The 26,178-nt window shown below is 45.0% G+C and overlaps 1 protein-coding gene across 2 annotated transcripts in view; it reads left to right on the top strand.

Moving 5' to 3' along the window:
- Pibf1 (progesterone immunomodulatory binding factor 1) overlaps nt 1-2,311 on the top strand; it is a 158,530-nt gene extending 156,219 nt beyond the window's left edge. For both annotated transcript variants that reach the window (XM_040753039.1, XM_040753140.1), the window contains one exon: nt 1,911-2,311. In XM_040753039.1, coding sequence (XP_040608973.1) covers nt 1,911-1,961 — 51 coding nt within the window. In that variant the 3' untranslated portion in view covers nt 1,962-2,311. The remainder of the gene's footprint in view (nt 1-1,910) is intronic.
- Nucleotides 2,312-26,178: the final 23,867 nt, after the last annotated feature.

The raw sequence follows: 26,178 nt of genomic DNA, 5'->3' as shown, positions 1-26,178 counted from the left end.
GACAAAAGATGGAAGCGAAAGACAGGAGAATCCATAAAAGCCTTGGGGTAGAGAGCCTTCCTTAAGCCCCAGCGACAAATAAGAGATCCCACTTCAAATTAAAGTGGAAAAGAGGAGACCAATGCCCAAGGTTGTCCACAGACCTCCACACATGCCCATACACCAAACAATATAGATAGGGTTATATGTATATAACATACGTAGCATATCTTATTATATGTGTGTAAGTTTTTTATGTGAATTGAGCTGGAGACATGGCTGAGCACAAGAACCAAGACTGGGTCCCATTACCCAAGTCAGGTGGTTCACAGCCATCTGTAATTCCAGCTCCAGGGAATCCTACACCTCTGACCTCCACAAGCAAGTACACTTGTGTGCACATATCCACATAGATGCACATACATAAACTGGAAAATAATAAAAATCTTTTCAAATGTGAATTGACTTATATCTATCAAAACAATACTAGGCCAGAATAAATTAGCTGGTAAGTTCTACCAAACCTTTAAGGATGAAGTTATACCAATTCTCCATAATTTCTTTCAAACGTTAAAATCAATTCCCAGTGTGGGAGTTGATAGAATGATAGATAGAGTGTTTGCCTAGTGTGCAGGAAGCCCTGGGTTCCAGCCCCAGTATCACACAAACCAGGTATGGGAGGGTCAGCCACAGTCTCAGCAATTGGGAAGTGGAGACACAGAAGTTCAAGCCCCAGAAGTTGTCTGGGGCTGTTCGTTAGTTTAAAGCCAATTTGGGGTATAGGAGATCTTGGAGAAGGAAGAAGTGGGGGGGGAGGGGGAGCGGTTAAGATTGGTTTACAAAGCCAATCTTAATAATGGTTGATACCAAAAACATTATTAGAAAATATGTAAAGTTTTTATGGGCAGTGAAACTATTGTGTATAATACTGTAATGACATATACATACCTTTAGATGTTTGCCCAAAGCCAGAGAATTTGCTATAGTAGTGTCAGTTCTGCATTCTAACAGATGCGCCACTGTGGTGAAGGATATGGATACTGGAGAGGAGGTAGCTCAGTGGGGAGAGTGCTTGCCTAGCATTCAGGAAGTCCTAGGTTTGAGCCCCAGCATTGGGCAAACAGGGCATGGTGGTGCATGTGCATAATCTGAACACTTAAGAGATGGAGGAAGCTTAGTGTTATCTGCGGCTGCAGTTCAGACTATCATGAGCTGCACAGGGGCTATATCTGTGTACTAAAAGCTGTCCTAAACAAAGTCTACACAACTGAAGTCAGATACGAAGGACTGACATGTGTTCCCACTTATCCCAGCACTCAGGAAATAGATGCAACACCCTGAGTTCAGGATCATCCTTGGCTACATAATGAGTTCAAGGCCATCGAGGGCCTTGGTGTATCCTGACCATCACTCTCCCCTGAATAGACTAGTAGCTTTCCTGTTGAGGCAGGAACTTATACAAGGCCTGTGGACTCCTTACCAGTCCAGCCCCATGTGCACTCAGAACTCAGCAATCTCAATAAAGATCACCTCCCTCTCCATCCAATTCCAGGACCATTAGAGGAGGAAAGGGCTACACAGGGACAGTCCTCCCTTGGGAGTGCCCTTCCTCACTATCCTGGGTTCAGCTTGTGCTTGAGACAGGGGGCTGGGGAGCCAGTGGCTGGGGTGGCTTTAGTGGCCATAAATTGCCTGGGGCCCGACTACCCCAAGGTAAAAGCATGAAAGGATGCCACATCATCCAAGTCGTTTCTTACCAAGGACTCAGCAAACCCCAACCTGAAAGTACTGTGACAGATTTTTGATAGTTACGTGAGTGGAAGAGACGTGGTTTGTCTAGCTCACACAAAATGCCCAGATGTAGGTATGTCGTTCTCGGCACCACCTCCTTGTAAGCATTGATTTTAATGCACTCCTGTTTTTCTTTTCAGACTAAAAAGGATGCACAGGAATGGTCCAAGAATCAAAAAATGAAGGCGTAGTGTTTGGTGCTGGAGAAAGCCAGAGTCTAAACCTAAGCCACCAAGCCCCTCCCTTCACATGGCACTCCCAGCTAGCCCCCCCACAAGGCACCCTCAGCCAGGGTCGCTGTTCTGTGTTGGAATGGGTCTTGTGTCATCTGTACTCCAGAAGTGCTACCTCTGTTGGGGGAGAAAACGTTCATTTCAATCATGTACTTGACATTTTCAAATATAATTAACTTAATGTGTATTCTAACTAATGTTAAATTAACAAGTTTCAGTATAATCAGCATATAAAGTACAAATGTCATATGCTTTATATTTTGGTTTTATGTATTTTGTTATAAAATAAAATATCTTCTATCCTCTGACTAGATTATAGAGTTTTCATAAATAGAAATTCTTCTTAGGCTAAACTTCCTGAACTACATAAATTCTGAGATCACATAATACAAATACCAAAATACGTGACATTCTGACAGGACACTAAATGTCTAACACTAAGAACCATTTGTAGTCATGTGATGGTGGCACATGCCTTTAATCCTAACACTCAAGGCAGAGGCAGATGAATTTCTGTGAGTTTGAGGCCAGCCTGTCTACAGAGTGAGTTCCAGGACAGGCTCCAAAACTACGCAAACAGACCCTGTCTCAAAAAACAAAAACAAACAAAAAAATCACTTACGGAGCCATGAAAATGACTCAGTGGGTACCACAAACCATGCTAGAAACCCAGACAAAAGCCAACTCCCAGAATATCCTCTGTTCTTCATGTGCACCATGGTTCACATATACCAGCATACATACAAACAACACTACATACAACAACACACTGAAGTGTTTAACTGATAAACCATAGTTGTTCTTTTGTGGGGAGGGGTTGCCATTTGTTTGTATTTGAGAGGGCCTCACTGTGTATCTTTAGCTGTTCTGGAACTTACTGTGTAGACCAGGCTAGCCTCGAACTCACTGAGCTCCAGTGCTGATATTGAAGGTGTGTGCTATCATCACAGCACCGAGCTCTTAAAAAAGAAAGCATGTATTAAAGAATATTTTGTAAAGTCCACAATAGGGTATTCCTGACAAACTACAGAGGTGCACAAATACCATGTGGGTACTTTGGGTTCACTTTGTGGTGTTCATGTTTTGTTTTGTTTTTTATTTTTCACAGTCGCATTAGCCAGGAAAGTCTGGCAGAAAGTCCGCTGTCTGTTGGTGAAGTCTTAACAATGTTAGTCATGGTCCGGTGTCAGCCACACATCTGTTCAGTGGGAAAGGGAGCATTTGTTCTGTCTTATCATACGTCTTCCCATAGGTGTGTGGGCATGCCTAAAATCCCAGCAAGGGTGGTTAAAAGCAGAGGGCTGGGGTTGTATGTAGGTAGCTGGGTGGCAGAGTGAGGCTCAGCCTGCCACAAGTGTTGAGCTCCAGCACCACACAGGAGGGCTGGCAGCAGTAAAAGAAGAGAGTGGGCCCCAACCTAGGGAGTTGAGCTTGTTAGACAAGTGTTCAGCACCATTACATCCCCAACCTACAATGTACAGTTTTGGACTTAAGGCAAGATTACAACAAAATAAACACACACATACACACACACACACACACACACCCGGCGGTCAGGTGCTGGACATTGAACACAAGACCTTGTGCATGCTAGACAGGCATTCCACTGAATTACTTCCCTAGCTTTAGAGGATGGACCTTAATCGGCTTTACTTTTTACAGTAGAGATGGACCGCTTTATTCTATCAAGTAGAGTCACTGTTGGATCAACTAAACAGAAAAGGTTGGCTTAAGAGACAGGAAGACTGAAGGAAGCAGAAATGAAAATCAAACTGAGTGATGATGATACATTCCTGTCATCCCAACGTCTAGGGGGCAGGAGGCCTCCATCTTGGGCTACAAAGACCTTGTCTCAAGAAAACAAAACACTTAAACTAGCATAAAGACAGATTGGTCTTATTTCCAGGTTAATTAGGGGTTACATCTCGGCCACATAGCATGGTGCTCTGCTGGTGCCCCAGCACCAAAACAGCCAGATGCTTAACTTCAGTTACCTTTTTGTGTCTTGTAAAGATTAAAGCAGAGAGAACAGAAAGCAAAATGTGCGTGTTGGAAATGTTATTACCGCTCCAATTTCCTGCAAGGTCAAATAACAACACAATTTCAGATTGGATAGACAGGACGTTAGTATGATACATGTAAACTAGCATTTGTCAGCATCAAGGGAATAGTGTGTGTGTGTGTGCGCACGCGCACGCACGCGCGTGAGAGAGAGAGAGAGAGAGAGAGAGAGAGAGAGAGAGAGAGAGAGAGAGGCCTCAACCCGGAGGCTGTCTTGGAATTTCTGACCCTCCTTTCTCTCTATTCCTGAGTGCTTTCAAGTGTGTCCACCACAGCTGGTCTATGCAGACTTGGGGAGGGCACAGGGGCCTTCATTCACACTGGGGAAGCAGTTCACAGCTAAGTCACATCCCCATGCACTGTTTTTGCTTGTTTGTTTTGTTTTGTTTTAGATCCAAGTAAAGAAACTTGATCTAAAATGACTTCCTACCTCTTGGATAGTGTCATGATCTGTGACTTCCTAATCCCCCCATCCTCCTGTTCTGGTAAATAAAGGATCTCTCTGTGAAAAAAAAAGTGTTTGGATGTGGTTTGTGCAAGGGTAGGGGTTGGGGGCTCCAGGAGGAAGCCTCTGCTGTGTGGTGATGGGGACCCAGGAGGAAGCCCCCATGTGTGGCAGTGATGGGACCTCCTTCAAAGGAACACTCAGAAAGAACAGCACTCTCAAGAGCATGGCTGTATGCTTCTCCAGGAGAGATCCAGCACTATTAATCTCATTTTTTAATCTAAAAAATCAGAGCAAGTTAATGGCCCAAGATCCAAAGGTGGAATTGAGGTTCAGTGAGTAAAGGCGCTTGCTGCAAAGTCTGATGCCCTGAGTTTGATCCCCGGAGCCCGAATGGGAGAAGGAGAAACCCCCACAGGTTGTGCTATGGTATATGCACGCACAAATGATAGATAAGTAAATAATTGTGAAAGCATAAAAGACAGAAAAATAGAACGGGGTTTGATCTGAGTGTAGGTCTGTGGCCATGCTGCTCTGGTGCAGTGCACTGCTCCCATAAACTGTCCCTCCCTCCCAGTGCACTGCACTGCTCCCACACACTGTCCCTTCCAGTGCACTGCACTGCTCCCACACACTGTCCCTTCCAGTGCACTGCGCTGCTCCCATACGCTGTCCCTTCCTGGCCTCCCACTCTCAGTGGGCTGGAAACAATGTGAAGGAAGGTCCTGGTGTTCCATGAGTCTTATTTTTTTGGTTGTGTACTTTTTAAAAATGATTTAACTTTATTTTATGTGCATTAGTATGAAGGTGTCAGATCCCCTGGAGCCAGAGTTACACTTTTAATCTGCCATGTGGGTGCTGGGATTTGAACCCAGGTCTTCTGGATGAGCAGTCAGTTCTGTTAACTGCTGAGTCATCTCTCCAGCCTCCTAGTTGTTTACTCTTCAAGACAGGTCTCACTCTAACCCAGGCTGGCCTCCACCTTGTGACCCTCCTGCATTGGGCTAGGATGATACAGGCTTGAGCATCGGTCCAGATGTTGTCGAACTTGTGATCTTCCTATCTCACTCTCCAGAGTGCTAGGATTGTAGATATACACCACCAAACCCAGCTCAAATACATTTTGATGAGCTTTGAGGGGGATGGGTACATCCGGGACCAGGCACAGTTAGTGTATTAGTTCAAGACAAATTCATGGGTAGCAAGCAGATTCCTGTTCTACAGATTTGAATGCTGAGCTGCAGTTGGGGAAGATCTAGTTCTACAGACTTATAGTGTGGTTGGGTGTCTGCCCAGCATGCATGAAGCGTTGGCTCCTATCCCCAGCACCACATAAACCAGGTATGGTACCGGTTGGTAAGGCAAGTGATTGGGAGGTGGGTCAGGGTGATCAATTTAAAGTCAGCCATGGCTACATTAGTTCCAGGCCACTCTGGGCTACATAGGCACTCTGAGACCAGACTGGTCTACATGAGAAAAAAAAAATTGAACATTGCAGTGACAAAATGTCTGTTCTAAAGAAACTATTACTCCTGGGCCATGGTGGCGCACACCTTTAATCCCAGCACTCGGGAGGCAGAGGCAGTCGGATCTCTGTGAGTTGGAGGCCAGCCTGGTTTACAGAGCGAGCACCAGGATAGGCTCTAAAGCTACAGCGAAACTCTGTCTCGAAAAACAAACAAGCAAACAAAAACCCATGACTCTTGTGATGGCTCTTCTAGGTTAATAGGATGCAGTCAGCTCCTGTACACCAGTCAACTCGTAACAGGAACTCTGTAAGGTATATTCAAATATAAATTAGCTTTACCCTTTTCTTAAAACACTCTGAAAAATTACCCCACAAACCTTGTGCATGGTAAATGCCTATATGCCCAACTACTGGGAGGCTGAGAAATGATAGTCTTTGAGCTAACTAGTTAAAGATGTACCTGGCCAGCATAGCAAGACCCCCACCTCGAAAAACAAAGAACAGAGATAACTCAAACCAAGGAGTTTGCTCTTAATCATTTCCAAGATGGCAATTTCTTAAAAGAAGAACTATCATGTAGTGACAGAAAAATGTTGTAAATTCAGTGTATATATTGGTTAGGGATTTGGTTCTGCTTGTTTGTTTGGGGGGTGTTGTTTGTTTTTTATTTTAAAAAATTAGTTTTCATTTTACATACCAACCCCAGTTCCCCCTCCCTCCCCTTCTCCTGCCTCCCTCATATCCCCTCCTTCCCAACCCCCATCCACTCCTCATAGAGGGTAAGGCCTTCCTTGGGGAGTCAACAAAGTCCCACTACCTAATTGAGGCAGGACCAAGCCCCTCCCCTCTGTATCAAGACTGAGCAAGGTATCCTTACCTTAGGGAATGGGCTCCAAAAAGCCAGCTCATGAACCTGGGGTTGATCCTGGTGCCATTGCCAGGGGCCCATTTAAAGGTTATGTATTTATTTATTCATTTTATGTGCATAGGTATTTTATCTGCATGTCTGTGTGTCACCTATTTGCCTGGACAAGAGAGGTCATTTGGAGTCCCTGAAACTGGAGTTGCAGACAGCTGTAAGCTGCCACGTGGGTGCTGGGAATCAAACCCGGGTCCTCTGGAAGAGCAGCTAGTGCTCTTAACCATTGAGCCATCTCTCCAGCCCCTGGTTAATTTTTATTTTCACCTTGACACTAACTAAAGTCGTCTGGGAAGAGGCTATATCAGTTGGACCCCGTTAGACGGGACTATGGGCATGTGTGTCTGTGGGGAATCATCTTAATTGATGATTGATGGATGGGGGGAGGGCCTAGCCTGTGAAGGAGGCACCAACCCTAGGGAGGGGGGGGGGGGGTCTAGGCTGTGTAAATCAGCTAGCTGAGGGAGTCAAAGAGGGTAAACCCATACGCAGAGTCCTCTGGGGTTTCTGCTTACAGCGGCGACCTGGAGTCCCTGCCCTCACTTTCCCTCAGTGATGAATTGAGATCTAAAACTGTAAGATGAAATAAACCCTTCCTCCCCAAGTTGCTTTGGGGCGTGGTGCTTATCAGAGCAATAGAAAGTAAACTAGGTGTGTGTGTGTGTGTGTGTGTACATGTGGAGGCCAGAGGTTGATGTTGGATGTTGTCTTGTATTACCTTAAAGATGGTCTCAGCCTGGAGCTCACTGATTGGACTAGACCAGCCCCTGGGCTCCTCCTGTCTTCACCTCTAGAGCTGGGATTGCAGATGTGCGCCTCTATGCCCAAATGGGTCCTGAGGCTGGCACTGAGGAGTTCATGTACACGCAACAAGCGCTTGCCAAAGAAGCAATCCCTCAGCCCATGAGGTTTTGTTTATTTGTGTTTGCTGTGATGGGGGTGAAGCCGTTGGTCTTCCACATGGCGAACGTTCCGTAACTGATCCAGGCCATCCATTGCAATGAAGCAGGTTCCTATCACGCTGAAACCCTGATGCAGAAAACTCCTTGTCACTGTGGCTCAATGAGGTAAAAATCCCTGCTCTGAGAAACCATTTCACTGTTATTAAAAAAAAAATAATGCCAGGCAGTGGTGGTGCACACCTATAATCCCAGCACTCGGGAAGCAGAGGCAGAGGCAGAGGAATCTCTGAGTTCAAGGCCAACCTAGTCAAAAGTTCCTAGAGAAAGTTCCAGTTCTAGAACATCCAGGGCTACATAGAGAATTGCTGTCTCAAACAAACAAACAAAACGACTCTGTTGAGTTTGTCTTGCCTGGTATGCACAATATCATGAACTCAATTCCCAGCGCCACATAAATCAAAATAATGCTGCCCAAAACAGTGATTTTGCTGTTGTTGGCATCTTTGATCCCAAACAATTAGAAGACCAAGGCAGGATAATTTCTTAAGCCTAGGATTCTCTTGGCAAAATAGTAAGACCTTATCTACTTAAACTCTTTTATTAATTTTTTACTTTATTTTTAAGAAGCCAAGCCTGGTGATGTACCTCTATAATCCCAGAACACTGTAAAATGGAGACCAGCCTGATTTACACAGTGAGCCCCAGGCCTCTAAGCCAGAGACGGTGCAACAAGGCCCTGTGTCCAAAAAGAAAACAGCAAACAAAGCAAAATGAAAAGCTCCTTGTGTCTGAAATATCCAGGATTTTTTTCATTATGATAAAATGTGATTTGTACAACCTACAAGAGATAGTTCCGGGACAGACAAAACGGTCTCAAAAAAAAAAAAAGAGTGATATTATAGCTTTCTTTCTTTTTTTTTTTTTTTTTTTTTTTTTTTTTGGTTTTTCGAGACAGGGTTTCTCTGTGGCTTTGGAGGCTGTTCTGGAACTCACCCTGTAGACCAGGCTGGCCTCGAACTCACAGAGATCTACCTGCCTCTGCCTCCCGAGTGCTGGGATTAAAGGCGTGCGCCACCAACGCCCGGCTGATATTATAGCTTTCTATTGTTACTGAATAGATTAGTATTATGTACAAAAGAAACAGTTGGGTTTTGGTTTGGTTTGTTGCTTAATTTTATTTTTGTTTTTTATTTTGTTTCTCTGTGTAACAGCCCTGGATGTCCTGGAACTCACTATGTTGACCAGGCTGGCTTCGAACTCAGAGATCTAAGAGATCTACCTGCCTCTCCCTCCTGAGTGCTGGCATGCACCACTGCCACATGGCAAAAAATAGTTTTAATTGTAGTCTGCTTTAACTTAATGAATAACTACAGCTTTAAAGAAATGTATCCTGAGGCTTAGAGATCACTGGACAATACCAGCCCAGTCCCCACCAGGAGTCTTCAGCAGAGGGGCCACTGCTTGCCCTGTTTGAGACCACAGACCAACCCTGAGCTGTAGAGACTCAGAGCTGTAACACTCTGGGTACCTGTGGACTCTTCATTTCTTTCTTTCTTTTCCTGCCCAGCCTGGAAATCACTCTGTAGATAAGGGCTGCCAAGACTTTGCCACAATCCTCTTCCCTCTGCCTCCAGGGTGCTGGGATTATAGGTGTGCACCTCCACACATGACTTCTTTCTCCTCTTGTACCCAACCATGAACCCTCAAAAGCTTTTCTCTTTCCATTTTGTAATTAATATATAGACAGTTTCTTCCCTGTGCCCAGTTACAAAAGGCCAACGCTCAAAAATAATCGTGTCTGATCCAAACTGCTCCCTTTAACACCTGCCCATTTGGCAGTTCTGCTCACATGTCAACTCAACATGTACAAAGCTGAACTCCTCAAGTTCGTCTTCTAGTGTTCTCCTTCTCAATCAACCATACAACACACATCTAGCTGTAACTCATTCACAACTAACCCTATGGTCACTCCTGATCCTTCCGGTAACTTTCCCAGCCCTAGGGACCCAAGTCCCAAGCCCTATCTGTCTCACAAGATAGATACATGAAATCTTTAAAAAATTTTTAATTTCATTTTGTATGTATTATTAGTGTTTTGCCTAGATGCATGTATGTGTATCACATGCATGCGTGGTGCTGAGTTCATAAGAAGATGTAGAAGCCCCTGGAACTGGAATTACAGAAATTGTGAGCAGCCATGTGGATGCTGGGAACCAAACCCAGGTCCTCTGCAAGAGCAACAAGTGTTCACAACTGTTTACCAATTGCTGCAGCTCCAGCCCAACCCTGTCTTATTTATTTATTTTGTTTTTTGTTTAACAATAAACAAATGAATGTTTCCAAAGACACAAAAGAGTAACAGGAACTCTTGGAGAGACAGGATCACTGTCTTGATTGTGAAGACAGTTTTGTGGGTATAAAACCACTAGGGCTCAATAAGTGATGCTTATTTGAGATGCAAGCCTTGGGAATGAATAGGCAAGCCCTGTACCACCGGATCACAACCCAAGCTCCTAAACTGTAACTTTTTCTTCCCCAAAAGAGTCTTATGTACCCCAGGCTGGCTTAGCTGAGGCTAGCCTTGAACTCTTGCCTTCACCTCTCAAGTGCTGGAGTTACAGGCGTGTGCCACCATGTCGTAAATAGCACCTTTTAAAAATGTGCAGCCAGGCAGTGGTGCCACATACCTTTAATCCCAGCACTCAAGAGGCAGAGGTAGGTGAATCTCTGTGAGTTAGAGACCAGCCTGGTCTACAAGAGCTTCCAAAGCCACAGAGAAACCCTGCCTCGAAAAAAAAAAAGTGCACTAACTGCTTTACTCAATGAGGATGTTTTTCAAAAGAGGAGAAAGTTCTTGGGGCGATCACAATCTAGCAAGATCTGACAAAGCAAACGATTTGGGTAACTATTACCAGGAATGCTAAAGCAATTAGATAAAGGATAGCAGAGACTGTGTCACCTGACTTCCAGTCATTCTTATCATCACAAAAAGGAGACAACCAGGAACGACTCATAGTGGAATTCTGTGAACTGTGAACAGCACCTGTAAGTATCCTTTCAAAATAAACTTTCAAAGGGGCCCCAAGCAAGTCTTCAGGTCAGACGTAACTTCCAGTCTTAAGGCAGAACAGAAAACAGAAATGCCAAGTTAGTGGTGGTAGCTCAGAGGTAAAGGGGTTGCTTAGCTTGCACAGAGCCCTGACTGTAATCCCAGCACTCTGTAGGTGGAGGCAGGAGGATCAGGAGTTCAAGGTCAGCCTGGGATATACATGAGTTCCTATCCCAGAAAGGAAAGGAAGGGAGGGAGGGGAAAAGGAAAGAGAAAGAGAGAGAAAATCAAGCCAAAGGATACTAAGAGGAGGCAGCTTATTAAATGCTGATGATGGAGTGTTCTGAACGCTGATAATGCTGATCTTATTTTATTTCCAGGCTTTTGCAGTAGGCAGAAATAATGAGGCTATTATTTGGTGGATGGGAGAAAATCACAAATTCCTTGGGAGTGAAAAGGTTTCAGCTCTTGGGTTTTATGTGTGTGTTTCATTTCCTACATGTGAATTTCCTTCACTACCTCAGGTCCAGTAGTTTCTGGTCACTTCCTTTCACTGTGACAAAATACCTGAGAAAATCTAATGCAAGGAAGAAAGGTTCGCTTGGGCTCATAGTTTCAGAGCTTTTAGTCCATGCTCAGTTGGTACCATTGTCTTTGGGCCTGTACTGAGGGGGGGTCACGTGACCAAGCAGAGTGGATCACCCCACCACGGCAAGCAAAACGGATCACCTCAGGACAGCCAGGAAGCAGAGAGAGCATCAACTTGGTCTCTCCCCTTCAAGTCTCTCTCTCTGAGGGATGTAGCTTACTTCTACCAGGGGGGAGGGGGGAACACGGACGGGACACCGATGACACAACATAAAACGCCCTCTTTCTTTCCTTTTTTTTTTTTTTTTGGGAAGGAAAAAGTCGACTTGTTGAGCAGGCTGGCCTCAAACTCTACAAAGCCAAGGACGCCCTCGAACCCCTGACTCCCTAGCCTCTGCCTCCCCAGCACTGAGATTGCAAGCTTGTACCACCAGGCTCAGCAGTGGCCTTGACCTTGCACTGAGGCTTCCCGCGGGCTGGAATCACCCGCGTGTGCTGCCGCACACAGTCAGTTCTCTTTTTCCAAACAAGCTTTCACGTATTTATTGGCAAACGGAACTGCTAGGCAGAATATGAGGGGGAAAAAAAAATCGTATTTCCAGTAGCGCAGGTCCAACTCTCCAAGGTAACAGGATCGTTTTCAGCTCAGTACGGTTGGACGGCAGAGGCTGTGGATATCACCTCTGTGAGGGTGTCCTGTCGCATGCGGTGCCTGCAGGCGGCGCTTGGTTCTCAGGAGTCTCCTCTGGAGCTGACTGTGCCTTAGGTGACCTCGGAGGTCCCTCTGCTTCCACCACTTTCTTTCTTGTGGAGGCCTTAGGCCTGAAAGTCTCCTCAGGAGGAATAGGGTCCACAAAACAATGGGAAAGGAATGGGCCATAAAATGTAAAGCTACCTTTCTGTTCTTTCTTTTTCGCTCCTTTCTTGTTAGCTGTCATTGTTTGCTTGGCTGAGAGTCTGACTAACAAAACTTTTAGACCGGGAGACACTTTCCTCAGACTCATTGTTTCTATTGGAAGCAGCCTTAGTGTCCCCGAACTAGAAGGCAGGGCGGGACACAGTCTTTGTTGGAGAGGGCACTTGGTCGGTGGAGGCCATTTCTAACCTTAACAGAAAAGCATATCAAACCTAAAGGCATGTGTTTGTGAATGCTTGACCGCCACCTCCTAAGAGGACGGCGCTAATTTCCTGACCTGGGGAACCCGGGTTGTCACAGTGAGATGGGATGGAAGCTTCCACAAGGCCCAGCATCCAGCCACGCAAGTGGAGCTGGGCATCAATGGGCACAGGTGCACTCTGCCCTAGCTCGCAGCTTCTGGACTCCAGGAGACGACCTGCTCTTCAAAAGCAAAATGCCGGCCCGGGTCAGACACTCTGCATTGTTCATTCCTTAGCTTCCCATCTCTGTTTTCCCTGGGGTTCTTCTGGCCCCGTCTGTAGAGAATGCCACCCCCTGCCTACCTTCTGATTTCCTGAGGTCTCTGGCTGCCGTAGCGCACACACGCTGGAAGAACAGGAAGGATCTAGAACACGTCTTATCGAAATCAAGCCTTCAAAACACTGTCTCCAGGATGTGCATCGCCAATGCAACTTTTCATTCATAGCATTCAGATGGACGGCCCTGCCCCTGCCTGGTGTTTTTTTTTTTTTTTCTTCAGTTGTGACTGCGGGTGAGGAAACACGAACCACAAGACTCAACAAACCCATGTGGAGTTTATTGGAGGGATAGGTGTTGGCTCACTGGTGAAAAGAGATGTAAGGGGGAGAGAGGGAGAAGGAGGAAGAAGGAGGGACGAACAGACAGGAGGTGCTCACTTGAAAGGGAAAGCTTGCACATGCGTACAGAGTCCTTACGCAGCCACATAACACATGACCTAGCCGCGGCATAGCCATGCAACACAGGACCCCTTGAGCTGCCTAGGGATCTGCCTGAATGCCGGTGTGCTTACCCTGCCGGTTGTCAGGGGGCGGGGTCAGCCTAATGCCAGAATACCAACACTGCCCAGCATCAATTTGTCTCTCTTGTCTCTTTTCTCTGCTCACACATAGATCTTAGCCTGGAGCCCGGGCCTTCCCGCCTTCCCGCCTTCGTTACTTTTCTTATTGGCGTGACAAACCCCTGACAAAGGCAGCTTCAGGAAACGTTTATTTCCACTCCAGTTGGCCTTCATGGTGACAGAAAGCAGAAACCCAGGAGCCACTGGTCACACTGGAGCCACAGTCGTGAGGTAGAGGTGTATGACTGTGACCACGCGGTTTGCGCTTTCTCCTTTTCACACAGTCAAGGTCTTCTCACCTCGAGGAACCCAATTCAGAGACTTCCTCAGAGACCTGCCCCCGGGTGTGTTTCCATGGTGATTCTCAAACCATCAAGCTGACATGAAGATGCACCAACACACCCAGTAAATGATTCACACTTACACTCACGGCTCATCCTTTTATTGCTTTGTTTTGTGTTTTTAAAGCAGGGTCTCACGAATTCCAGGCTGACCTCCAATTTATGTACTCATGGAGATCCGTCTGCCTCTGCCTCCTGAGTACTAAGATTAAAGGCATGTATTACCACACCCAACAGAGTTACTTTAGTTTTCATTGTGTGTGTGAGTGTGTGTGCTTGCATGTGCTCACATGCATGTATTCCGGGGCACGTATGTATATGAGCGCACACGTGTCATGGTGCACTACGGTATCAGAAACAACTAAGCAGGAGTTGGTTCTTTTCCACCACATAGCTCCCCCAAATCCAACTCAGGTCACCAGGCTTCCTGGCATGTGCCTTGAGCAACAAATATGTCTCACCAGCCACAATAAACAGCTATTGTAGTCAAAAGAGCGGGCCTGGGTAGGTGGATTTTTCTTTGGGCTGCCAGCTCACAAATAACAACATGGAGACGTCTTATTCGTTATAAAAGCTTGGCCATTGGTTTAGGTTGGTCCCTCTAGGTCTTACAACTTAAATTAACCCATGTTTATTCGTCTACTTTCTGCCACTTGGCGTCACCTCTCCTCCATCTTGAACCTCCCATCCCAACTCTCTGTCTTGCTGGAGATTTCACCTTTCTTCTTCCCAGAGTCCTCTCTGCCCCAAGAAGTCCTGTCTAACCTCCTCCTGCCTAGCTGTTGACCATTCAGTTCTTTATTAAACTAATCCCAGTGACACATCTCCACCCGGTGTAGTGAAATATTCCACAACAGGACTCCATTTCTGTTTTTCTTATACCAGACATTTGTTTCTTACAGATTTATAGATTTCTTTTTTAGTTTTGCCAGACAGGGTTTCTCTGTATAGCTTTCGAGCCTGTCCTGGAACTCCCTCTGTAGACCACACTGGCCTCGAACGCACAGAGTGGTTACTACAGAAGAGAGGCCAGGACAGTGGTTAAGAGCACTTGTTGCTCTTGCAGAGGACCTGGGTTCAGTTCCCCGCACCCACTTGATGCTCACACCTATCTGTAATTCCAATTCCTGGAGATCCAATGCCCTCTTCTGACCGAGGCATACAAGAGGTACACAGACATACATGCAAGCAAAACACCCCTACACAGAAAGTTTCTAAAAATTGTCTATTTGAGACAGGGTTTCTCTGTAGCTTTTGGAACCTCTCCTGGAACTTACTCTGTAGACCAGACTGGCCTCGAACTCATGGACATCTACTTGCCTCTGCCTTCCAAATGCTGGGATTAAAGGCATGTGCCATCACCACCCAGCCATAAAAATATTTTAGAAAGCAATTTACTTATTTATTCTTATTTTATGCACTTTGGTGTTGTACCTGCATGTATGTCTGTGTGAGGGAGTCAGCTCTTGGAATTAACAGACAGTTGTGAGTTGTCATGTGGGTGCTGGGAATTGAACCCAGGTTGTCTGGAAGGGCAGTCAGTGCTCTTACCTGCTGAGCCATCTCTCCAACCCTGTAAAAATATCTCTTAAGGAAACTTACCTAGTGTCAGAGAATGTGGCTTAGTTGGTAGAGTGCTTTGAGAGGATGCATGAGGCCCTGGGTTGGGTCATCAGCACTGCCTATAATACAACACTTGGTCAGTGGAAGCAGAAGGATCAGAAGTTCAAGGTCATCCTCAGCCAGCCTGATATACATGAAATCCTGTTTCCAAAAATTAATATAACATAATAAAACAAAAAAGCTTATATAGCCTGTTATCCCAGGAATCACGGAGGCAGGGTTTGGAAGACTGACCAAAGTCCAAGCCGCTCCCTCTGACCACAGTTTCAGTCCAGACAAATCGACCTATCAAGACCCTATCTCAAAAGAAAACAGGAAGACATACATTATTGGGCGTGTTGGTGTGGAAGCCTACAATACCCAAAACATGGGAGATGGAGCCTCCAAGATCAGGAGTTCAAGGACACCCTCAGGTACAGAACAAGTCTTACTTGTGCTTACAAAGACCCTGCCCCTTCCCCCCAAAACCCTTGAGTAACAACTAACTAATTCCACCAAGGTTTAAAGCAAATAATTGAAGCATTTAGATAATTCCTATTACCTTTATGAGTAAAAAGACAAATTCTATGTCCATTAGATCAAAGCCCAGGAGAAAGAGGACCATGTCTCCTTTGGTGGGGCCGGTGGGATGAGTGGTGGCCGTGTCTTGTGTGAATCTTCAGCGGTATGATCCTCATGGCCGTGTACTGTAATTGATTGTAGAACAGGCCTAGAGATATCGCTCATTGAAAGAGTGTGCACTTAGCACGTACAGGACTCTGATGGTTCCGTCTCCAGCATCATGCACTCACGAACAGGAAAAAAAAAAAGTAGAGTTAATGTCTGTGTTCAAGAAGTTGACCAGGCTGGCGGTGGTGGAACACACCCTTAACCTAGCACACGGGAGGCAGAGGCAGGTGGATCTCTGTGAGTTTGAGACCAGCCTGGTCTACAAGAGCGAGTTCCGGGACAACCTCCAAAGCAACAGAGAAACCCTGTCTCAAAACCACCCCCCCCAAAAAAAAAGAAATAAAAAAAAAAAAACAGAAGTTGATCAAATCAGTTCTGTAACCAAATACAGCAGAAAATGTTTATTGCGTAAGATCTTTAGTCATGGGTTTGTTATTAACTGTCATTTCAGAAAAAAAGGTGAAATAAATGTTTATATGATTGTTGGAATAAACATTTATAGAAACAGATAGTCAGATTGAGTTCTTTATATTAGTTGTTTTTGTTTATTTTGAGTTTTATTTTGAAGATAGAGTCTCACTTATATAGCTCTGACTGGCCTAGAACTTGCTGTGTAGACCAGGCTGGCTTCACATGCATAGAAATCCCTGTCTTTGCTTCCTTTTTTTTTTTTTTTTTTTTTTTTTTTTGGTTTGCATTTTTCAAGACAGGGTTTCTCTGTGGCTTTGGAGGCTGTTCTGGAACTATCTCTTGTAGACCAGGCTGGTCTCAGACTCACAGATATCCACCTGCCTCTGCCTCCTGAGTGCTGGGATTAAAGGCATGCGCCACCAATGCCTGGCGCTGGGTGACGTTCCTAACATTAAATTTATTGATTTCTTTGTATTGGGTGCTGTGTGTATGTGTGTGTGTATATATACACACACATATATATATATGTGTGTGTGTGTGTGCACACCTGTGTGTATGTGTGTGTGGTTTACACAAGTGTGTACCATGTACACAGAATGAGAGGGCATCTGGTGTCCTGATCTTCCACTCTTCCCCTTATTTTCTTGAGCTATCTCCTCAGCCCTATTTTGGTTTTTGGTTTTGTTTTGTTTTTGAGACAGGTTCTCATGAATCCCAAGCTGGCCTCATAACCTGTCATGGGCCTGAGGATGACCTTGAATTCCTGACCCTCTCTCTTGCTTTCAGCTGCCAAGTAATGCAGTTGGAGGTTTGTACTATTCTACCAGGTTTTTTATTTAGTTCGGTTTTTATTTACAATTTCTTGTTGTATTCCTCTTTCTTTGTGTTTGGATGCTTGGCTTGCATGTGTGTCCTAGGTACCACATGTGTGCAGTGCTCTCAGAGGCCAGAAGATGGGTGGTCCTCAGACTGTGAGCCACCATGTGGGTGTTGGGAACCAAAGCTGGTCCTCCAAAGGAGCAAGCAGTGCTCTTAACTGCTGAGCCACCAGCAGAGCCCATTCCCTTACTTATTTTTTTAGAGATATATTTATTTTTATTTTATGTATATGAGTGTTTACCTACATGTGTGTATATATATATATGTGTGTGTGTGTGTGTGTGTGTGTGTGTGTGTGTGTGTGTGTGTGTGTGTACACCATGAAAGTGCCTGGTATCCTTGCAGAGGCCAAAAGAGAGTGTCAGACCCCTAGGAACTGGAATTACTGGCAGTTGTGAGTCACCTTGAGGTGCCAGGAACCCAATCTGGTTCCTCCGATAAGGCAGCAAGTACTCCCAACTATTGAGCCATCTCTTCAACACCTGAATTTGTCGGGTTTTTTTGTTTGTTTGTTTTTTGTTTGTTTGAGACAGGGTTTCTCTGTATTGTTTTGGAGGCTGTTGGTCCAGCCTGGCCTCGAACTCACAGAGATCCTCCTGCCTCTGCCTCCCGAGTGCTGGGATTAAAGGTGTGTGCCACCACCGCCCGGCTGTCTGTTTTTTTAAATATTTACTTATTAGCCAGATGGTGGTGGCTCACACCTTTAGTCTCATCACTCTCCAGGCAGAGGCAGGCAGATCTCTGTGAGTTCAAGGCCAGCCTGACTTACAGAGTGAGTTGCAGGGCTGGCTCTATAGCTACTGGGAAACCTTGTCTCAAAAAACCAACAAACAAAAACAGATTATTTATAATTTTTTCTTTTGTTTTGTCTTTTGAGACAGGTTCTCACTGTGCAGGTCTGGCTATCCTGCAACTCACTTTGTGGACCAGGCTGGCCTTGAACTCACAGAGATCTGCCTCCTCTGCCTCCCTTCCCAGTGCTGGGGTTAAAGGTGTGCACCACCATGCCTGGCCAAGATTGATTTAGTTGTATTTTCTGTGCATAGCGTTGTGCTGGCATGTGTGCCTGCTCATCATATGTGAGTGCCTGTGTGACCAGAAGAGAGTGTCAGCCCCTTGGAACTGGTGTTACAGAAGGCTGCTCCTGGCTTGTGCCACCGCACCCAGTGAGATAACTTTTTGACTTTGGAACAAGATGTCATGTTATAGAGGTGCCTGTGTACCTGTCATCTGTGCTTCTACAGACCCTGTTCTCTACCGAGACCGAGATCTCTCCTCCCACTGAGCCGTCTCTCCAGGCCCTCTAAACTTATTTTTAAATGCCTGCCTTACTTTCTTGACTACACTGCCCCAAATTCTTTCTCTTTTATTTGCTCATTGTCTATGCCTCCAAAATAGAATATATGTTCCACCACGGCTACATCCCCAGTGCCAAGGAAATAAAAATTTTTAAAAAGTGGCTGTTGTATATCCCCTACCTCAAGTACCTGCAGGGCCCAACACGGAACAGTTGCTTTTGCCCCACCCCCCAACATGTGATCAGTGGTAGGAAGAAAAGAATAAAAATAACAATTGCTTTCTGATACTTCCATGCTGAATTTTTACTGGAAATGATTAGATAAACCTTTCTTCCACGTTTCTGAGAAAGCAGGGAGGGCCATTTTTCTATCTCCTCAGTGACAGGTACACAAGCATCTCTATAACATGACATCTTGTTCCAAAGTCAAAAAGTTACTTCACTGGGTATAGTGGCACAAGCCTATAATCTCAGCTCTGGGAACAGAAGCAGGGGATTGCTGTAAGTTTGGGGTCAGTCAGTGTATGTTTCAAGTTTCAGGCCACCCAGCACTACATACAAAGAGACACCTGGTCGCAAAATTAAAAAAAAAAAACACAAAGTTTTTCTTTTCCAAGGCTGACTTGACCATGCCTGTGCCTGTTTGTGATTTCATCCTGAGCTCATACATGGGTCAGTTCTTGCTAGTGTCTACACTGGAGGGCAGAAAAAGGCTCTAGATGGCCAGGTTGCTGAAGGGTTGGTCCTGTAATTAAAACCATTCTGCCATGGTAACTGCAGGGGCGACTTTTGTGACTCGCCCCTTTTAGTACATATGCTCGGGTCTCACCAGCCTTGAGGAAAAGTCCCTCAGTGTCCTGTCCTGACACCCAGGTTTGTAGCCTTTTTCCTCCTCCAGATAGATGTTCTGTGCTGCGTTTCTTTGTTTCCTGTAAGGAACACTGTGCCTGGGTTCAACACACACTTGGCTGGTTCTTTTGTGGAAAAAGAAATGGATAGAAAGACAGAGAAGGCTGGGCGTTGGTGGCACACGCCTTTAATCCCAGCACTCGGGAGGCAGAGGCAGGTGGATCTCTGTGAGTTCGAGACCAGCCTGGTCTACAAAAGCTAGTTCTAGGACAGCCTCCAAAGCCACAGAGAAACCCTGTCTCAAAAAACAAAACAAAACAAAAACAAAAAACAAACAAACAAACAAAGGCTTATATAGCCTGGAATCCCAGTGTTTTAGAGGCAGAAGCAAGAGGATTGATGTAATTTTAAGGCAGCTTAGTTTTACATATGAAGATGAGAAAGAGGAAGAGAAAGGAGAGAGAGATGAGAGGGGGTTAGAGAGGAGGCAGGGAAGGAAGGAGGGAGGGAGGGAAGGAGGGAGGGAGGGAGGGAGGGAGGGAGGGAGGGAGGGAGGGAGGGAGGGAGGGAGGGAGGGAGGGAGGGAGGGAGGACAGCAGTATATTCTATTCCTGGGAAGTCCCTCCATTCCTGTTACATCTTACTCACCACCTTGTGACTAGCTAGGTAAGTCTAGGACACTGGGGGCAGGGAAGGGAATAGGATTAAAGACTATCTGACCTTCACACAAAGCCGTGTCCTCCAGCATAGCATTTCTTACTAAGAAAGGAGATATTTAAATCTGTTCTCTTATCATCCTTATCTATGTATTCAGATCTGGCTTCTTCCGAAGAGGAAGAGAGATGAGTGAGGGGAGGTACTGAGCCCCTCACGTGTCCACCATTGAAAATATTCTGCCTTTTTTCAGTGGTAAATGAGATCTCTGTATCTTGGAATCTTGATACACTAGAAAATGCTTCCTTTACCTTTCCTGGCCCTGAGAGTCCTCTGCAGTCCTTGTTCAAACATAGAGGGCTTGCTCCTCCCAGAAGACGCTGAAGACTAGTTTATTTCAGCAGAAAGTCCTTGTCGTTTTGAGAGCTAGGGAAGCACCGGCAACTTCCAACAGTGCAAATATATATATATATATAGTTTTGTTTTTTGAGACAGGCTTTCTCTATATTATTTTGGAGGCTGTCCTGGTGCTCTGTAGACCAGGCTGGCCTCTGCCTCCCGAGTGCTGGGATTAAAGGCGTGCGCCACCAATGCTGGACTGTATATATATATATATATGTATGTATATATATATATATATATATATATTTTAAGTTCCAAGTATTTTTCTGAAAAAATAGATGAAAGAAATGACTCCTCCAGTTATTTTCTTCGTGTGTGTGTGTGTGTGTGTGTGTGTGTGTGTGTGTGTGTATGTTTGGCTTTTGGACAAGACCTCACATAACCCCATAAATATTTACCTTGATATAGGTTCACATTTTACAAAAGGTTGGAAGATTCTCAAAAGCAATACTCATTTAACTTTGCCCTGACTCCCCGGATGTCAGCAACCCATGGTGCTTTTGCTTCCTTGAGCCTAAAGTGAACATTATACAGATATCATTACCATTTCTGCTAAAGATTTCTCCTTTTCTAATTTATTAGTTTGGGGGTAGTGGTGAAGAGCATGTGTTATTATGAATTCGTGGAGGTCAGAGACCAACTCCAGGATTCCGTTGTTTCCCTCCGTCTTTACCTGGGTTCCAGGGATCCGACTAAAGGCATCAAGCTTGTATTAAGGGGTGGCAAATGCCTTTATCCACTGGGCCATCTCAGAAAACCTGCTGCTGAAGGTTACAATGAACATTTCCTAAAAGGGACATTTTCTTACACAAGCACTTAGGTGCTTGACATCAGGAAATTAGCATTGGTACAATACTATTATCTAATCAAGATGTTCTCCGGATTTCACCCATTGTCCTAAACTGCCCTCTGTCGCCCATGGGAACTCCAGATTATTCATGAAGCCACCTGCCAAGTCCTCCAATCTCGCCTAATCTAGGACAGTTCCTCAGTCTTCCTTTATCTTCCTTGGCTTGTTTCGGAGAGCTCATATCAGTTATTTTGTAAACTTTCCCTCAGTCAAATATCCCTTTGATCCCTATCCTCCAGCATTCGCTTGTCTCCTGGAGCCCCTTGAATCCACTGATCCATTTTTTAAGCCTCCATCTTCTAGCCTCATTTCCACACAGATGTGCGCATGCGGCCTCTCCCAGCCTCAGGTCTTCATCGCTGAAGTCAGGATGATTATACCTACATCACAGGCTATGAAGAAGATGAAAGCAAGTGACATATTTAAAAAGGAATTCACCCAACACATGGCAAGATCACTTGCTTTTCATGTGCGTACGTTTCTCAGTTCTTAATTCCCAGCGGGTCTCACTCTCATAGAGGTGTTAGCCCACGGGGCTCTAAAACCCAGGATTTAGAACGGGTGTGACTCCCGGGTCCGTAATCGGCAACACCGTCACTCTGCTCGCCACTGCTGACCCTGTGGTCAGTCAAAGCAGCTGAGGCATTTCCTTCTGAACCATTCTCCCTTGTCAAGATCTTCGCCATCCTTATTATCGCTGCTGGGTGATCTGACCCTTCTGTGTGCAGGCACTACTTACGTGGTTTCAACCCATCTGCATCTCTGGGGTCAGAGCAGGCAAGTTGGAGGGGACTAGAGAGATGGCTCAGTGGTTAAGAGCACTGGCTGCTCTTCCAAAAGACTCTGGTTGTCCTCGAACTCACTTTGTAGATGAGGATCCAAGGCACACACTGCCATGCCAGGTGCCTGGTCCTGATTTTGCCTTCCCACCCAGCTAGCTTTTCCTTCTAGAGAGAATTTTGTGTGAAACTGGACACGGTGACATGTACCTACCATCTGAGAGTGTGGCGGGATGCTAACACCAGAAATTCCATTGGGTCAGTTTGAGGCCAAGCTGAGCTACAGGAAACCCTGTCTCAAAAAAAAAAAATCCTCCCAAATAAAAGTAACTGGCAAAACCAGTAAAATGAGCTGTGTGGGTTCCCGTGTTTTCTTAATCATGAGTACGAATATTAACAGAGTAAGCCTATTGTGAGAGAGAAAATTACCAAAGATTTCTTGTAGTTCAAACTCAACCACTACCTGAGAATACTTTTCCAGATCACTATAAATAAACTTGATTGGCTTGTGGACCAATTAATGTGTTACCATCTTATCCACAAGAGGAACTAAAGACACCCCATCCCTGCCCCCAATACCTCTGGCATTCCCTTGGGTTATAAGTCTAATAGTACCATTGCAGGGGACGGAGAGAAGGGGAAAGATGGCAGGGGGAGGGGGGGCAGCTTGTATTAGCTCAACCCAACTTGTTAGCAGTGAAATAAAGCTGACTGTTGGCGACTGTAGTCTTTCTTCTTACAAGCGAACTCTTGGGGCTGGGAATTACAGTGACCACCTAGCACAAGGGATTTCTGAGCCCAGGGTTCAATTCTATGTGTCACATGCAAACAAAAACCAACTCTTTAGCCATCTCTTCTAGAATCTTGGTACAGTTGGACTCAGTAACTTGCAACTTGCAGAAATCTGCCCCCTTCCAGACAACACCACTGAGCTGCTTGCTACCTGACCTAAGAAGGACATGCTTTTGACACAGAGGTTTCCATTAAGGGAGCCAGAAAATTAAATCTACCATTTATTAACTGTTGTAGTAGCTGCATTATTTGACTTTTGGCAGAACAACAACAACAACAAAATTCTGTCTCACAGGTGAGAATATTGTGGTTTGGTAAAATTTAAACTTGGCGGAACAAACCTATGGTCTCCCACCCCTGAAACAGGAGAATGTAGAGTTGAAGGGCAGCCAGGGCTCCTCAGTTATTTAGAACATAGACTATGTGACGGAAATGGGGGGGGGCATATTTAACAAGGGTTCTAAGTGGTGAAAGGTATAGTCTCAGAATGTTACTTTTTTTGCAAACTGCTTATGCTATATTTTAGGACGCTCTACTGTCCTTGGCTGTTCATCTGTACCAAATATATTGAGGAGAAAGCCAATTGGATTTTCCATCCACCCAAGTGTGTACTGCCTAACTAGAAGGGAACATTCTCAGAGTGTATTCAAAGCAAACCAATTCCTCTTCTAGCCTCAGGACAAGGTATTTCTCCTGCCAGGGGTTTGACATATGCATATGTAAACACTGTTCCATGAGTCTCTTGGAGATTTAAAGAACTTGGACACAGGAAAAAATATTTCAACTTTCTTGAGTCACAAAATTAGCTTCATGCTGCATATTTGGTACAGGCGACAAAAAATATTAAAGGTTTTTGGTGGCATACTTCCTCTTTTTTTTTTTTTTTGGTTTTTCTTGATTTTTGTTTGGTCCTCTTAGTTGTTTAACAATTCAGTCAGCTTTAAAGATATGAATTCTTATTTGAAGTCACACAGGATCATCTGTGCTTCAGTAACTATGAGAGACCTGCTCCTGTCCTGGATGTCTTTGGGAGGCGCTGTTAAGCTTGCTGAGATGCTCAGACAAAGCTCTGAAGTGGTTAGGAATCTGCTTGGGGCCTTCAATCTAGAGAACTTCAACCGAAATACGAATTCAGACTCTCCCTCACCAAAACCAAAAATTGGTTTCTATGCAATGTGTATTTTGGGGGTTTTTGATTTTCATTGTTTCAAACAATTGACAAACAAGCAGCTTTAGGTAAAAGACAGAGAGCTCTATGAGAAATGTAGGTTAACCCTCTCTTGCAACACTTTGATTACCAAAACCCATGTTTGTAAGTTTTCGCCTTCTAACAAAGCTGTTCCGGAGCCTCAGTGCAGAGGTTGGGAATGGGCAGCAGGGCTGGATTTGCACCCTTTGGGAGCAGCAAATTAGCCCTCAGCTACAGCTGTTTACGTAGTCAAGGTGTATTTGTTCTGTTTGAAGATACTTCAAAAATAACAATTGTAAAGGAGATTACTGCTTTGATCAGGGAATCTGAATCTTTTGTTTGACCATGCATAATTGGTCTTTGTAATGTTAATGCCTCTTTTAAGGAATGACTATCAGATCTGTAAATGCAACTTAATTACAGGCAAGAAGTCTCCGAGGGAATCTCTGACGGCATTTTATGGAAGGCCTTCTTTACTTTTTCTTTAAATCTAATTAGAGTAGAAAGATATTTTAGTGCAAGCAGAAAAAAAAAACAACTGTAATTATTCCCATTGCCAGCGATGTCCATGGGGAGGCAGGAGACATTATATTCAAGGACAGGATTACAATCTTTAAACTGTTGGGCTTTTCTCAACACAGGATGGTACAAGCTGAACTGCTGGACCATCTGCTTGCTAACCTGCCCACGTTAACTAGGCTGGCAGCTGGAAGGACGGTCTCGGTCTTCCCAAGTCTTCACATTGGAAGTTCCATGTGAGAATCCATGATTTAAACCATCACGGGTTCCCATCACGCCCTTTAAGCATCGAAACTTCACCAAAGAATCCGATCACAGTATGTGGGTAGAGTGGGAAGGGTTTGTAAACCCTCCTGGGTGGGTTCGGTGTTAGTGTGCGCGTTTTTGTTCTTTCTGTGAGATGTCTCTCAGTACAGGTTAGAGCGATGTTGCTGAGGATGTGAAGAAATGAGATTGCTACACAGCAGATAGGGCAATGTTAGATACGGGGAAGAGTTTCTTAACAACACCCGGGGAGGTGCATTTTATGAAACGTTGCGCGGGGAAGCCTAGGTGCAGAGTGAGGCCTCTTCTGAGTCGGCAAAATTTCAGCTGGTCGCATTTGGTCTGTTTCATCGCCTGAATTCACTCCTGATCACCCTCCAGCTAGGTACTGCCCATGCCCCTCCACACCCGACAGTATTTCAATATTGCATTCACATTTAAACTCAGCATTCAAAAGCTACCCCTAGGGAAAATGGGATCTCTGCGATTTAGATTTCAGCTCCACTGAGTAGCTCACTCACAGTCATTTCGTGTTTTTCCCCTTTCCTAATTAAGGCCGCAATTAGCTTTACGGCATGGCGTTCATTCCAAGCAGCAGAGAAGAGAAGCAGTCACCTTGTTTACTTGGAGCCTGAGAATGCGTGCCTAGCTTTGTTCTCTCCACAGCCTAATCGAAAAGCTGGGCTAGGTGTCACCCCACACACTGGTGTGGCTGATCCTGCCTCAAAAGCCCTCTCGCAGAGAGGTAATTCAGTTTTCATCGAAATCCCTCTACGTTCCTGTAGATGAAGGCAGAAGTCGAAATAAGCCATTTTAGACAATAAAGGTGGCATATTTCATTTTCCTTTGTTGAGAGGATAATGTCTTTTACATATGAATGATTTTTAAAAGTCTGTTCTTATATTCTATTAATGTCACAGGGGCACTCAGAACTCCTTGGGCTCGCCCTTGCTAATTAGTGGGGTAGAGGTGCCTGTTGTAAATGGTTCTTTTGCACTAACGGAGAAAAGCAAATTATGAAATGGACAAGTTATTTACGTTTGAAAATAAACTGCATCTCACTCTGGGAAATTAGGTTCTGGGCAATTTTGCATTGCGACATGAACATGTCATTAGTTTTAATTTTCCACAACGCGGATTTTAGGGTAATTTGCTTTCATTAGAATAAAGCAGTTTCCTCTCTTCTGCAACATTATCACTCAACAGTACTCCTCACCATTAGAGGGCT

This window comes from Mesocricetus auratus, unplaced genomic scaffold, assembly GCF_017639785.1.
Source record: "Mesocricetus auratus isolate SY011 unplaced genomic scaffold, BCM_Maur_2.0 Super-Scaffold_2245, whole genome shotgun sequence".
Classification (NCBI taxonomy): Eukaryota; Metazoa; Chordata; class Mammalia; order Rodentia; family Cricetidae; genus Mesocricetus; species Mesocricetus auratus.
The sequence above is the reverse complement of the archived record's forward strand: the minus strand, read 5'-3'. Positions and strand labels throughout refer to the sequence as shown.